Consider the following 14,971-nt stretch of genomic DNA (forward strand, 5'->3'; position numbering starts at 1 on the left):
ATATAATATAATATAATATAATATAATATAATATAATATAATATAATATAATATAATATAATATAATATAATATATAAGGAAAGTTGCTGGTTTGAGCTACGGCTGGGTCAGTTGGCATTTCTGTGTGGAGTTTGTTCTCCCGTGTTCGTGTGGATTTCCTCCAGGTGCTCCGTTTTTCCCCACAAGTCCAAAGAAATGTGGTACAGGTGAATTGGGTATGCTAAAATTGACCGTAGTTTATGAGTGTGTGTGTGTGAATGAATGTGTATGGATGTTTCCCGGCTGGAAGGGCATCTGCTGTGTAAAACATATGCTGGATAAGTTGGCGGTTCATTCCACTGTGGCGACCCCAGAATAACAAAGGGACTAAGCCGAAAAGAAAATGAATGAGTGAATAATATAATATAATAAAATATAATATAATATAATTTATTATAATATAAAACTGCAGATTACTGCAAATTACTGAAGCTGTTTTATGAATTGAGCCGTTCCTGTACTGTGATTGTTAATGCAGCCTCACTGACTTTGTATTATATTTCTTTATGTTTCAGGGTTTTGTTGTGGCTCTGTTATACTGTTTTCTCAATGGCGAGGTAAGTCACACTTTTATTTGTTTCTGTGTGAAACAAGAAATCCATCTTGTTTCCCAAATGCAAATGGATTTGTTTGTGTTTCAGGTACAAGCGGAGCTGAAGAAGAGACTGTGGAAGTGGCAAACACAAAGTTATTTGAGATACAGTAAGAGAAGACGAACCCTCTTTACAGAGAGCAGCACAGTCACACAAATCTCTGTTTTAGAGAAATCCAGCCCTAAGGAGCTGCCCTTAACCGAGTGCCACAACAGTGTGTCCACCGTCTGAAAGCAGGCTTTGCATTCATCTCATGTCTTGTTTACCTTTTGATATTTCTTCTTTCTGAAACCTAGTAGACTAAGAGACTTTTAGACTACATCTGAAAACAGATTTTTTTGTTTTAAAATGCTCTCTGTCTGCAAGTGTTTTCAACTGCTTTTTAAATATATCCCATCCACATTGAAACATCAGAAAAAGCTGAAATTACTATACATGATATGTTAAAAAATCTCAATGCTATTTATATGTCACCTTCATTCAGGTCAAACTTAATCTCTATTCCGAAATGTTCTATCACTCTTAAATGCTTGTAATATTATGATTGTACAAAGTAGAATTTATCTTTAGCAACACAAAATCAAAGTGAATTTACTTAAAATATAGGCCACGTACACTATATTAACACATTTTCAGGAGTGACAAGCACATTTAAATATTAGATTACCTATTTGACACAATTAATGTTATACATTGGTATGAAATATGACACCTGAAATGGCAGTGACTGACAGGCATTGTGGTAACCATATCAAAGTTATCATATGTCATGCAGTTAGCATCTGCTATTTTTGACAAGTTACAACAAACAAACTTTTGTTATGTTTGACAATTTAAACCAGGGGTGCCCAAACTTTTTCGTATAAAGGGCCAAAAACCAAATATTGAGAGCCATGGGCCGAAAGTAAATATACCAAACTATTTTACATTAAAGTTGCCATGGGCATGGGTAGTTTCTTAATTTTTCAGAAAACATAATTTTATATCATATAACTAATGCAGTATAACATTTAAAATGATAACTTATTGCAATAAAAGCATAAACAATTGGATTTATAATGCTAATTACAATCATCAAGCAGAATCTGCCTTTGCCTTGATTTGTCATCTATCCATCGGGTGACAGTATGTACAGTTGAAGTCAGAATTATTGAATTTATTTATTTTTTTTATATTTCTTAAATGATGTTAACAGAGCAAGGACATTTGTATGTATGATAATATTTTTTCTTTTGAAAAAAAGTCTTATTTGTTTTATTTCGGCTAGAATAAAAGCAGTTTTAAATTATTTTAAATCCATTTTAAGGTTAAAATTATCAGAAGTATGTATAGAAGTGTCTTGAAAAATATCTAGTCAAACATGGCAAAGATAAAATAAATCAGTTATTATAAATGAGTTATTAAAACTATTATGTTTAGAAATGTGTTGAAAAAATCTCTCTGTTAAACAGAAATTGGGGAAAAAATAAACAGGGGGGTTAATATTTCAGGGGGGGGGGGCTAATAATTATGCATTGTACATTTTAACTAAATCTGATTAATTCACACCACTTAATTGAAACATTTATTTTCAGCTAGCTTTTAACAATAAAACAAACAAACACACAAAAAAATTACATTAGATTACAAATAACAATATCTAAACCATCCCCATCATTCTTCCCATTCTCTTCTCAGATGGGATGTCGGGCCAAATCAAAGGTTATTATGGGCCCACGGCCCTAGTTTGGGCATCTCTGATTTAAACCAATCCTCTGCCAACAGAGACATTAGGTTTTGTGTTTGTTATTATGGTTGTTTTTTAGAGTGCATTCTTTAAGTGTCTGCCTATTATAAGCAATATATACAGTATTAAGCATCACCCCCCCCCCCCCACCCAAAAAAAAAAAAGAAATCTGTCATTTACTCTCCCTTGAGATGTTTCAAACCAGTTTGAGGTTTTTTTTGTTGTTGTTGTTTTTTTGTTTTTGTTTTATTGAACCACAAAAAAAAACTGAATATGTTGGAAACCGGCAATCATTGACATTATTGGAAACAACAACAACAACAAATGGAACTGTTTTGGAACAAGTCAGGGGTGTAAATGCTAAATTATGATAATTTTTTTGGTGTGAACCAACTTTTTAAATTATGCAGTTACTGGTGCAGTAAATTTTTTTGTATGGGTTTGTTTTTATTTGCTTTTTGTTTGATCTGGCAACGAGTGAATGCGTACCTTATTTTTGTGTGATTTCTGGCACAGCATACACAGGAACTTAAGACCACTCTTTTAAATATGTCACTACACTGCAAAAATACCAGTTAATAAAATGTTGGACGAGCAAAAATATCTTGATATGTTGATGTAATATTCTTGCTTGGACTTAGAGAATTAGAGAATATATATTAGATTTATGCTTTAAACATATTACCTCATATAACATATTAATCATTATGGCTATTTATAAACCTTGTCATTCAGAATGGCTAACATTAACTATCCTGGTAAACACAAATAGTCAAGTTTGGGCCATAAATAAATAAATTAAAACATACTATATAATAAATAATTGTAATATTTTGATTAGAAAAGTTGAATTAAGAAAATGTAATATCTAAACACATTTTTAAAAATTACGTTTACTGTTTGTTGAGCTAAAGCAACACCTTTTTTGAGGATTGTTTTTTGATAACCTAATTGTTTTGTTTAATCCACTTAAATTAGTAAAAAAAAAACTAATAATTTAACTTAACTCATGCATGTTGTCCAAACAGAAATACATTGTGTGAAACCCAGCATTGTTTATAATGTAATTATTATCACACTTTACATAAAGGTTTCATTAGTTAATGTATTTACTAACATGAACTAATCAAGAATAATACTTATACAGCATTTATTAATCATAGTTCAACATTTACTAATACATTATTAACATTCAAATTCATGCTTGTTAACATTAATGCGCTGTGAGTTAACATGAACTAACAATAAAACATCTGTATTTTCATTAACTAATGTTAAATAACATGAACAAATACTGTAATAAATGTACTGTGCATTGATTGTTTATGTTAGTAAATGCATTACCTAACATTAACTAATACAACATTATTGTTAAGTGTTGCAGTTAAAGCGGATTGACTTTTTTTTTGCAGTTTAAGACTTAATCGTTCAGTTCTGCTCAGTCCACAGTACACAGAATTTTGTCACTACCCGCATTTGCCATAAGTTAATTTAGATATTGAATCTTTTATAAATAATTAAACTGTGTGTGGGTGGAAAGTAACAACAGAATTTAGCTGTGCTGTGTACATGGCCATTGATATCTATTGTTAGAATGTGTCACATGACTCGACATCGTTTTTCAAATACTTCTGTTATCCTAGTCCAACCTTTTTAACTTTACAGAGAGCATTTTAAAACACAGTTTTTTTTCCAGATCTGAATATCTGAATTGGTGTAGATGAAGCTTAAAATCATAAGGACCAAATTTAAAGAACTCTTCTGTAAACAAGAAAATACAAAAAAAATATATAAATATTCATGCAAATGTCATGCATTGAAGATGTCCAAAGACATTTTTTCTTTATTACACACCACTGAAATATGAGCACTGTAACTCATTCACAATGCAAAAGCACAAATCATATTATTTATTAAATATTACTGACACTTTTTTTTTATTGCGCAGTTTTGTGATTCTCGTGATCTACTCACATTATATGCAGCTGAAATGCTTAGTGTAGAAAATGATGATCACAACTGAACTTTATAAGACATATTGCTCTGTAAGTCATATTTATCACTCCATCATTTGTCATTTGAGACTTTTAGTTAAAATTGCCTTGATGTTAAACAACAAACTGCCTTACAGTAAACAGAGACCTCATTTTTGGATTTCCACAAATAATAGCTAACAATTAAAGGTATTTTCCTATTCATTAAAGCATCTTCATATATTTGTAAATGTGTTTCAAGGCACCATATTGCACAGTGCACTGGCCCTGTATGTATAAAGAAATATAACATTTCTACAGGACACAAAGCATTCATTTGTTTCTTAAATAGCGGCTATTTTCAAGATATTTTATTTATTATAAATAAATTTAATTAGATTAGATTCATTGCAAAGGAAAATGTTTTGTGAGACAATAAATTCACAGAATTCATCAAGTATTTGACATAGTATATGACAGTTAACACAATATAACGGTTTAATAATAATGAATAATAGTGTTTTGAAAATGCCCTATTTAGGACTGCTTTGCAGTGCACACATCTGGAGCACTACACTGTAAAGTTCCTTGTTGGTAGAAATGTTTTCTGCTTTCAACATGTTTTATTGTTGCTTATTGTATTTGTAAATATACTTGCTGCTTGTAGTAGATTTGACCTGATGTTTAATGTTTTCCGCTCTGTTATTCGGTGTTTTGATAATGTATATAGTGTTTAATTAATATGAATAATTAGTTTAATTAATAGTAATTTTTAAACAAATTTATTTGTACCTATGCTACTCTTAATTCACTATATTATTATTATTATTATTATTATTATTATTATTATTATTATTATTATACTATATGCTGTTTTGACTATGTGGGACTAAGAATTTAAATCATCCAAACATGATGTAAAAACTGAATTATGCCCCATTTCCACTGAGCTGTATGGTACGGTATGCTTTTATGTCCACTGTCAATAGAACATCTGTAACTTTCTGACACTGTGGTCATGGTATATGGTCAAATTTATTTATTCTCCGATTGTTTTGAATGTTGTGTTGTGTATTGTCTTTTCTGCTTGTGCAAAAGTTCTAGATTCTCATTGTCTAAATTGTGTGTGTTGTTGTTACATTCACCAACCTGCCTTAACGTATTGAGTTATCAGATGTGTACTGGTTTTGTTAAATGTGTGGAGTAAATATCTTTATTTTGTGCTTTATGACATTATTACTGTATTAATATATATGAATGTAGTTTTGGGTGAAAGACAAAAACAATTCGATTGCTTATTTTAAGACCGCTTTATTTATAGCAGTGTTTCTCAACCATGTTCCTGAAGGACAACCTGCTTTCACATTTTCTCGTTAACCAAACACACCTGATTCTGATCATCAGCTCATTAGCAGAGACTGAAAGACCTGTAATGGACGTGACAGACATCCAAAACATGCAGTGTTGGTGCTCCTCCAGGAACGTGGTTGAGAAACACTGATTTATATGATCACTGCGCAGCCCACAAATACTATTTAATTGAGTTGTCATTTTAAAACATTATATTTTGCCACTGAAACTATTAGGTTTTACCAGTTTGTCAGCAAGATGTTTTATTTTTTATCAATTAAATACAATGAAAATTAACATGAGGATTTATTTGTTCTGTTGTGTTTAATAAGTACTGTTCAGAGATCAGAGTAAGTTTGTCATTTTATTTTTGCATAAAATATCTATTGCTCTAAATGACGAAAGAATATTATTTCACCAATAATTTGTGATTTTTTTTCCAGATTGTATATAAATCCTATTAAAATGCTATCTTTTTTTTAAATCTACAGTTTTAACTGCCCCTACACCTGATAAAAGTATTGTCGTCTGTCCAAGTTTTAGGAACAACAAATAAAAACTTGACTCCTAGTTGACCATTTGGTATCAGAAGTGGCTTATATGAAAGGCAAAGGCCTCTAGATTACGCTTATTTTACCAAAATAAAATATGATCATGCCTTGATTTTTAATTATTTAATTAGGACAGTAAGGTCTGACTTTGTTTAGACAAAAGTCTTGTCACTTAACAGAAATATTGTACAGTGTAGAATAGAAATTCATGGTGCATCTCTGCAATTACTTAAATAAGTTATTAATAAAGTCATCTGGACTGGCAAAGAAAGTGCTCTTGCAGGACTCCCAGAGTTCATCAAGAATCTTTGGATTTATCTTCAATGCCTCCTCCTTCATCTTACCCCAGACATGCTCAATAATGTTCATGTCTGGTGACTGGGCTGGCCAATCCTGGAGCACCTTGACCTTCTTTGCTTTTAGGAACTTTGATGTGATGCCTGAAGTATGAGAAGGAGTGTTATTTTGCTGAAGAATTTGCCCTTTCCTGTGGTTTGTAATGTATTGAGCAGCACAAATATCTTGATACCTCGGGCTGTTGATAACGCCATCCACACTGCAGATCTCTCGCATACCCCCATACTCAATGTAACCCCAAACCATGATTTTTCTTTCACCAAACTTGACTGATTTCTATGAGAATCTTGGGTCCATGCTTCAACAGGTCTTCTGCTGTGTTTGTGATGATTGGGATGCAGTTCAACAGACGATCATCGGAAAAATCTACCTTGTGCTACTTTATTAAATGATCAACTTGAAGTCAAGTTACTGTTTCTTGCTCTAACAACTGAGATTGACGACAAGACTTTTGTCAGGTAGGGTATATTATATATTGCTGGTATCTTTCGAGCAAGATTGATAAATAGAAAATTGCAAGTACAACTTCGTTTTCAAAAAAAAAAAGAAAAAAACATTTAATGATGTTTCCAAAACATAAGTCCATGATATACCATACACACACATCAAAACAGAAAAAATGACATTGTACATTACAATCAGTGACATAAAATATACCAAAGATAAAAAAAAAACTACATAAAAAGCTAGCAACTTTCCACTAAAGCAAGTTCGGCTGTAGTTAACATCATCTAGAACATTCAAAGAAATCTACTGTCATTTACAAGTCTCCCAAATCACAGTAATATTAACATTCTAAATACTGTACTAGACGTATTTTCTGATACTGTATGCTGAAGCTTTAAATAAGACTTTCACATGTAGTTTTTCACATGTAGTTTGCATGGTGACATTAAGTGTTTTGCCTCTCCATCCATATCACAATGTTAGCTATATATTTAGCTATATATACATCAAAATCCATAGCTTGTTCTACAATACTAGTTATCATACATTTTCAAACAATTCAATTTACAAGAAAAAACTCATCAAATGTCATTTCTGCTCTGTAATCAAATATAAAAAGAACACACATTGTTATCTCCATACCCGTGTAACACTGACCGCTCACTTCATTTCATCATCAGCCCCATTTTCAAATGTATATTCTAAGACATATGTAATCATAACTGGGAAATTGGAATGGAAACTGCAGGCACATGTGCTGAAGCATCACTATAATGTCTGTCGAATGTTGTAAGAGGTATAAAATGTGCAGGTTTTCTAGTTTTGGGTGGGTTTATGTACAAATATGTGCTGCCATCCAACTCCTTTAGATGAGAGGTATTAGAGAGGTGTTTAAATGTACTAAATCTATACAAAACGTACTGTAATAATTAACCGAATATATTAAAAATAGTCGTGATGTGTTTTCGAGAAAGTGCACATGCTTGTTGGCCCTAGTTTTTTTTTCTTTTTGTCTTGAACAACAATATTGCTGCACATTAATAAGAAGTCACTCACTTTCTTTGTATGTGTTAGCGTCTTCTAAATCACAGGAAAAACATGCATTGTTTAAGATGAACAGACGGTGATGTTGGAAAAACATGTTCAAACAACATTAGCTCTTTAGTCAACAATTAAGTATGATAGAAATGTGCATTTTAAATAAATCCCAGTGTATGATCTGTTGAATGGCCACTGGTATACACTATTTAGCGTTTGTGGTACTTTAACATTTACACACACAAACATAGAGAATTTATTGTCATTTATTTCGCTCTAAAGTGTCCACAATGTATTGCTAAAGCTTGCTGACTCAGTGTAATGATAAATCACACTGATTGTGTCATTTAATTAGAGACTTTAATAAATACACTCATTTTTTTACACTCATTTTTTTTATTATTGGCATTGACTTTTCCATGAAGAACTTTTAAAATGTAAATATACTTTTATTTGCAAGAAACATCCTTTATAGCAAGAAAAAAATGTATTATCGAAATATTCTTTAAATAAATAAAGGAATTGATAACTGATGGGAACCAATATTGATCCTTTTAATAAATGGAAAAAAAAAAAAAAACATCTAACTTTCCTTTTTGAGAATTTATAAAGAATATTCAAAAACTGTTTATTTTGTCTTGTGGCAAAAGATAAAATACTTACGTATTTTTTTTTTTATATAAACATCTAGTCCTTATACTGTATGTATTATTTAGTATGTTGCTGCAAAATTTTCCCCATTAAAATTAGATGTTAAAGTTAATCTAAGCTTGATTTTTGGAAAATATATAATACACAAACTACAATAAATGATCATATTTAGGTCATTACAGGATCCACCTTATCGCTTGTTGAAAATAATAGTGAATGAGTAAATGAACACTAAACTTCCCACTGTATATGCTCAATAAATGCTCAAAAATCTATATTACAACATCATTTCACATATAAATAAATAACAATCATATAAAACATTAGCTCTGACCTTGTGTGCCTTTTCTTTTTGCAGTTATCGTTTGAAAACCAAGGCATTTGTTTAATAAGAATAGCTATGCTTAACAAAGGGAGGTTACAGTATGTAAACAATTATTAAACTGGGGATAAAAATGTTAACGGATCATGAAAAAAAAAGTGTTCTTTCTCAAATTCCCCATATATTTTTTTCATACCAAATTATGCATGACAATCTTTTTGCACTTTAGATTTACTAACAAAAAAAACTGAAGGCTTGTTGACAGAATAAAACTATTTTGATTTCTCTGAAGGCTTCTTGGTTCACTGAATTGTAAAAAAAAAAAAAAAGCTCTTTCACAGACAAATGCGGTAATGTGTTAAGCATCGCAGATCATCTTTGAAAACCCAAATAATTGTCTCTTTTGTGCAAAAAAGGCACTTAAAAAAGATCTTTATATAGCTATGGAATGACATCAGTTGCGAAAATTGCAAACTAGTACGGCAGATGACGTCTTAGGGGGTCAAATATCCCAAAAAAAATTCTCTTTGGAATTTTGAAAGTGCTCTATTCGTACAGTTTTACGACATTAAGTTACAAAATGAGCAAGATGTCAAACATCATGAAGAATTATGAGCTTTCAGAAAGTGGTGTAAAGAAAGGTAAATAATTAATTCACTGCTATAAATTCACTGATATTACATTGATAACGTGTGGGGAAGATTTCTTTCCCCATACACACACACACATTACATATATATATATATATATATATATATATATATATATATATATATATATATATATATATATATATATATATATATATATATATATATATATATATATATACCCAGCTTATATGCCAAACATTGTGGTATGTGGCACATGTTTGCTGCATTGTTATATTTTAATTGACATTTTCTGTACTGACGGCTATTTAAAATATATATGTAACCACAAGAAATAGAAGAGGAATTCACTCAGTAAAAAACAAACAAACAACCAAACAAACAAAAAAACAGTTACTCTTTTAAAGAGGTTTCAAATGCCAGTTCTGGAAATACTGTAGCCTAAGTCCCAGGACTTCAACGTATCCAAGAAGCGTTCACAAACTTTGTCCACTAGATCATCTTCATTGTCTTTTCCCTGCATTCCCTTCATCCTACAGTTACAATATATGAAACTATTTACATATTAAATTCATGTTAGGAACAGGAACTCAGTTCATTAGCTCATTTGGGCCAAAAATGTGATTTCTTCTCCTTTCAAAAATGACTTTTTCCACTTGGTACTGTCTTCATCCAGACCAACTGCTTCTGTTTGACGATAACTAACGCGAAATCTTCACAATTCTTCATAGACAGAAAAAAGAAAACGTGACTGGGTTTTTTTTATATGTACATAAAACTGCATCCTAAACACCTCACAGTTACAGATTCGGAGTCTTTTGTTTCCTTCGTAAGTAATTTCTTTCGGTTCATATCAAATCCAACAGCCGCAGAAAATAGAACACCGTTTGCGACCTCCTCAGATTTCCCAGAGAGAAATCCTGGCATCTATTGGCTGTTGCCAGATATTACAGCTGACGGTTGCCAGATATTACAACTTCAACCGACACGATACGGACTCAAACGAAGAAGAAACAGGACCTGTATGTTGTTGACGCACTGTAGATTATGGGATGTCGCTCTAAGGTGTTTGGCCTTCAGTTAGTGGGTCTGAGCGCTCATGTGGCTGGTGTTTCGGCTTGAAGGCTGGACATGCGGATCTGTGAGCTGCTTTTGCTGAGGATGGAGAGCTGTGTTCCCCCGTTGACTCCGCTGCTGGCCAGAGAAGGGTGTCTGTGCTTCATGTCCACTGCGAAGTAGCGGTTCACCGTCCAGCTGCGCCACTTTCGCTTGATTTCGGACTGCACCTTGGGGGAATTCACAGCGTTATTAAGCTGATATTGGATCTTACAGGCGAGCTGCAGATGTTTTTACATGCTGGTTATGGAGAGGCCTGAATTTTAAATGGGTCTGGTTAATAATTTATATGGAAGGCTGGTTTAATGAGCAGTGCAATGAGAAAGAGCCTCCAGAGACATTTTTCTTTCCATAAAATAGTGCAAGTTGGATTTTTTTTTTAATATATAAATAAAATGGCATCTGGAGACATCTGTAAACAAAATGCAAGTTAAAGTGATTTCTTATAAATGTAGTCAAATAAAATGTGATTAAAATTGAAATGAAAATAAAATGTATTTAATTTATTAGGGAAAATAAAATTGAGGAATTTATCCTTTAAAAAGAATGCAGGTTAGATTTTTCTTATTAGTTTTTATACAAAAAAATGATTTAAAATGTATTAAATATATGAAAAATAAATAATACATAAAACATAAAATACTTTCTTTAATTTATTAATTTCCTTACGCAAATGGTATACACAATCAAACGTTTTTCTTATTATAATTTCTAAAAATAATAAATTATTTGAAACATAAAACAACAATAACAAAGTAAATGTAATTTTAAATATCTAGTTTTAAATGCCTCCAGAGAGAAATAGAACACATGTTGAACTCTTCATTTCCTCTTAATTTCATCTTTTAAATCCGCTTTATTGGAGGAATTAAGATAAAATTAATCAATCGATTAATCGATTAAATTATAATATACTAATATTGTTTTGTTAAAATGAGAAAGAGCCTCCAGAGACCTTTTTAAGTTGGAGGTGCAAGTTGGAGGTTTGTTTCTTTGTTCTTTAAAGAATTGATCATAAAATGTCATCTAGAGACATTTGTAAACAAAATGCAAGTTAAAATGATTTCTTATAGAAATGTAGACATAAAATCTGATTAAAATGTATTTAATTTATAAGGGAAAAATTTAATTGAGGAATTCATTCTTTAAAAAGAATGCAGGTTAGATTTTTCTAAAATAAAATATGATTTAAAATGTATTGAATGTTAAAAAAAATATTCACATAAAATTCTTTCTAAAAACTTTTTTTTTAGAATTTATAAAAATACTAATTTATTGGAAACTTAATTAAAACAACAATAACAAAATAATAATTTTAGAATAAAATAAATGTAATTTTAAATATCTAGTTTTAAATGCCTCCAGAGAGAAACAGAACACAAGATGAACTCTTCATTTCATCTTAACTTCATCTTTTAAATCCGCTTTATTGGAGGAATTAATATAAAATTGATCGATTGATAAATTGATGAAATTATAATAAACAAATACTTTTTTCATTAAAAGTAGTATTTAGAGGCTCGCTTAAAGGTTTATTAATAAAGTAAAAAAATTACAATAAAATTTATTATATTATAATATTATAAAATTAATAAAATAATATTATAATAATATATAATATTTATAATATTATAAAATTAACAAAATAATATTATAATAATATAAAATATTTATTATATTATAAAATTATAATATTATATTATAATTTTAAAATAATAATAAAATTGTAGACATTTCCTTGATGATTTTATTCAACTGAATTATTCAAGTAATTTTGTTAGTTATAAAATTATTAACTTATCTGTCTCACTTTTTTGTCACATTACAACACTTTTACTCAAACCTTTTTTTTTATTTCTCCATGCATCACTAGATTTTTTTGTTAAAATCACCTGTAAATGACTTACCTCTCCATTGAGGAAGCAGTAAAGGACAGCTACAACAAAACCCTGAAAAGATAAATGAAAATGGTTTATTAAACAGTGAAAAAAGCAGCATCTATTCCAATCTTAATAATTAAAAAATATCTGCATAGATAAACAAAAGCTAAATACATATAGTTTTGCAATTCACATAGGCTCTATATATTTACTAAAACACTATAAACATATTATGCAGAATAGCATACATATAATATTAAATGAAAAAACAAAATTGCCTCAAAATAGTAATACAATCAAGCATTATACCTGAAAAGAGCCAAGACCGAGCTCAAACACCAGCCTTTCCCTCTTACTGACATCTTCTGGAGTGAAAGCAAAGACGGTGTAGTGGATGCCAAACAGGGGAATGAGGAGCAGAGTGGAGCGAGCCAGACGCCTGCCAATCAAACAACACATCGATCACACTCCACACATCAACAGAATACTGTCAATCCTACATATCAAATTAACATGTATATGACTGACAGATAAATGCTGGACTCGTTCCCTCCGATGTCTGGAGACTGCAGCTTCTGCACCAAGATTATAATGATGCCAATGAACAGTATAAAGTTGATCTGTGATGAAAAAGACAAGAGATGTTGTCAATATTTACTACTGAATTAATCAATGCAAAGTCTTTTGAGATGGAATATTTACCATAATAGAGGCTAGAACAGGACCCTTAATCACCCACCAGATGGCAGCATTGTCATTAATATCCCAGCAACTGCAGCAAAACAACCCATTCATTCATTTTATTAAACTAAAAATAACACATTAATTATTGACACTCTACATAAATAGTTGGTCTTACCCAATGTTGTCAAAATGAGCTCTTAAAACAGCCCAGATAGTCACACATATTGTTGGAGTACCTGGAAAAAATAGGGTCAAACAACATCAATTTCAATATATGCTGTAGATTTCAATATGATCACTGATTTTTACAGAATTTTTACAGAAATGTAAGTAAATTTGCACATATTTAATTGAATAATGCTTAATTGGCATATTTAAGCATATTATGTTGCGGTTGGTTGTTCCTAGGTTAAAAAAACGGTGTTTATGTAGCAATTTCCTTTCTAACATGTCATGACTTTCAAAGCGTCCCGCAACAATTCACAGTAGAAACACGATTTACTGCAGCCTGCTAAACAGCAATGTGGTAATGATTGTTTTGACCAGCAGAGGTCGCAAACGATCTTCTTATTAATCACACGAACGCCATGAATACTACTTGATTAAAGAAGAACTGAATGTGGACTTAAAGCAGAGCGCTGTTGCCCTCACTAATCACGAGACATCGTTATCGGCTTCAAGGTAACAACAACCTTAGTATTCATATTTCATTAATGTAAAAGGCTGTTTGCTTGTACCTACTTTATAATCAGGCCTGAACAACGTATATGATTGTTTTGTTTCCCAAAGGTTCAGCCATGCTTCTCACACACATCTGAACTAGTATACTATAGTACGAGGGTGTTTTTTTCATCTAAATCAGGGGTGCCTAAACCTTTTTTGTATGAGGGGCCAAAAACCTAATATAATTGATAGCGATGGGCTGAAGTAAAATATATGAAACTATGTTGCATTTAAGTTGCCATGGGTAATTTTCAAATTTATTAGAAAACATTACTTTAAATCGTATTAACTAATGCAGTGTAAGTTTTTTTTATTATAACTTATTGCGATTAAAAACATACAATTGAAGTCAGAATTATTAGCCCCCCTGTTTATTTTTTCCCAAATTTCTGTTTAACAGAAGAGTTTTTCAACACATTTCTAAACATAATAGTTTTAATAACTCATTTATAATTCTAATTATTGATTTATTTTATCTTTTCCATGATGACAGAAAATAATATTTGACTAGATATTTTTCAAGACACTTCTATACAGCTTAAAGTGACATTTAAAGGCTTCACTATGTTTATAAGGTTAACTAGACAGGTTAGGGTAATTAGGCAAGTACCATAATAATAATAATCTTGACCTTAAAATGTTTTTAAAAAATAAAAAACTGCTTTTATTCTAGCCAAAACAAATAAGACTTTCTCCAGAATCTGGGATCTATTTAAAAAAGAAAAAAAAATCAAAAGGGGGGGCTAATAAATCTGACTTTAAGTGTAAACAGTCAAATTTTTAACACAGTGGTGTTCAATGCTGAATACACTAGTCAAGCAGAATCTGCCTTTGCCATAATTCACTCACCACAGTCTCTGCATTAACCTCTATGCGTCCTATGTACATTTTAAACTTAATCTGATTCAT

The 14,971-nt window shown here is 30.9% G+C and overlaps 2 protein-coding genes across 2 annotated transcripts in view; one reads left to right on the top strand and one right to left on the bottom strand.

The window, feature by feature from the left end:
* The window catches only part of ghrhrb (growth hormone releasing hormone receptor b), a 71,985-nt gene extending 70,172 nt beyond the window's left edge, over positions 1 to 1,813 (top strand). Inside the window, exons 12-13 of the mRNA XM_056459077.1 lie at positions 556 to 597; positions 682 to 1,813. Coding sequence (XP_056315052.1) covers positions 556 to 597; positions 682 to 864 — 225 coding nt within the window. The 3' untranslated portion in view covers positions 865 to 1,813. The remainder of the gene's footprint in view (positions 1 to 555; positions 598 to 681) is intronic.
* Positions 1,814 to 9,885: 8,072 nt separating this feature from the next.
* The window catches only part of adcyap1r1b (adenylate cyclase activating polypeptide 1b (pituitary) receptor type I), a 57,523-nt gene continuing 52,437 nt past the window's right edge, over positions 9,886 to 14,971 (bottom strand). The window contains exons 9-14 of the mRNA XM_056460079.1: positions 13,515 to 13,575; positions 13,358 to 13,427; positions 13,184 to 13,275; positions 12,965 to 13,094; positions 12,683 to 12,724; positions 9,886 to 10,945 (exon numbers count right to left, since the gene is read on the bottom strand). Of these exons, the coding sequence (XP_056316054.1) occupies positions 10,757 to 10,945; positions 12,683 to 12,724; positions 12,965 to 13,094; positions 13,184 to 13,275; positions 13,358 to 13,427; positions 13,515 to 13,575 (584 nt within the window). The 3' untranslated portion in view covers positions 9,886 to 10,756. The remainder of the gene's footprint in view (positions 10,946 to 12,682; positions 12,725 to 12,964; positions 13,095 to 13,183; positions 13,276 to 13,357; positions 13,428 to 13,514; positions 13,576 to 14,971) is intronic.

This window comes from Danio aesculapii, chromosome 6 (genome assembly GCF_903798145.1).
Source record: "Danio aesculapii chromosome 6, fDanAes4.1, whole genome shotgun sequence".
In the NCBI taxonomy this organism is placed as follows: Eukaryota; Metazoa; Chordata; class Actinopteri; order Cypriniformes; family Danionidae; genus Danio; species Danio aesculapii.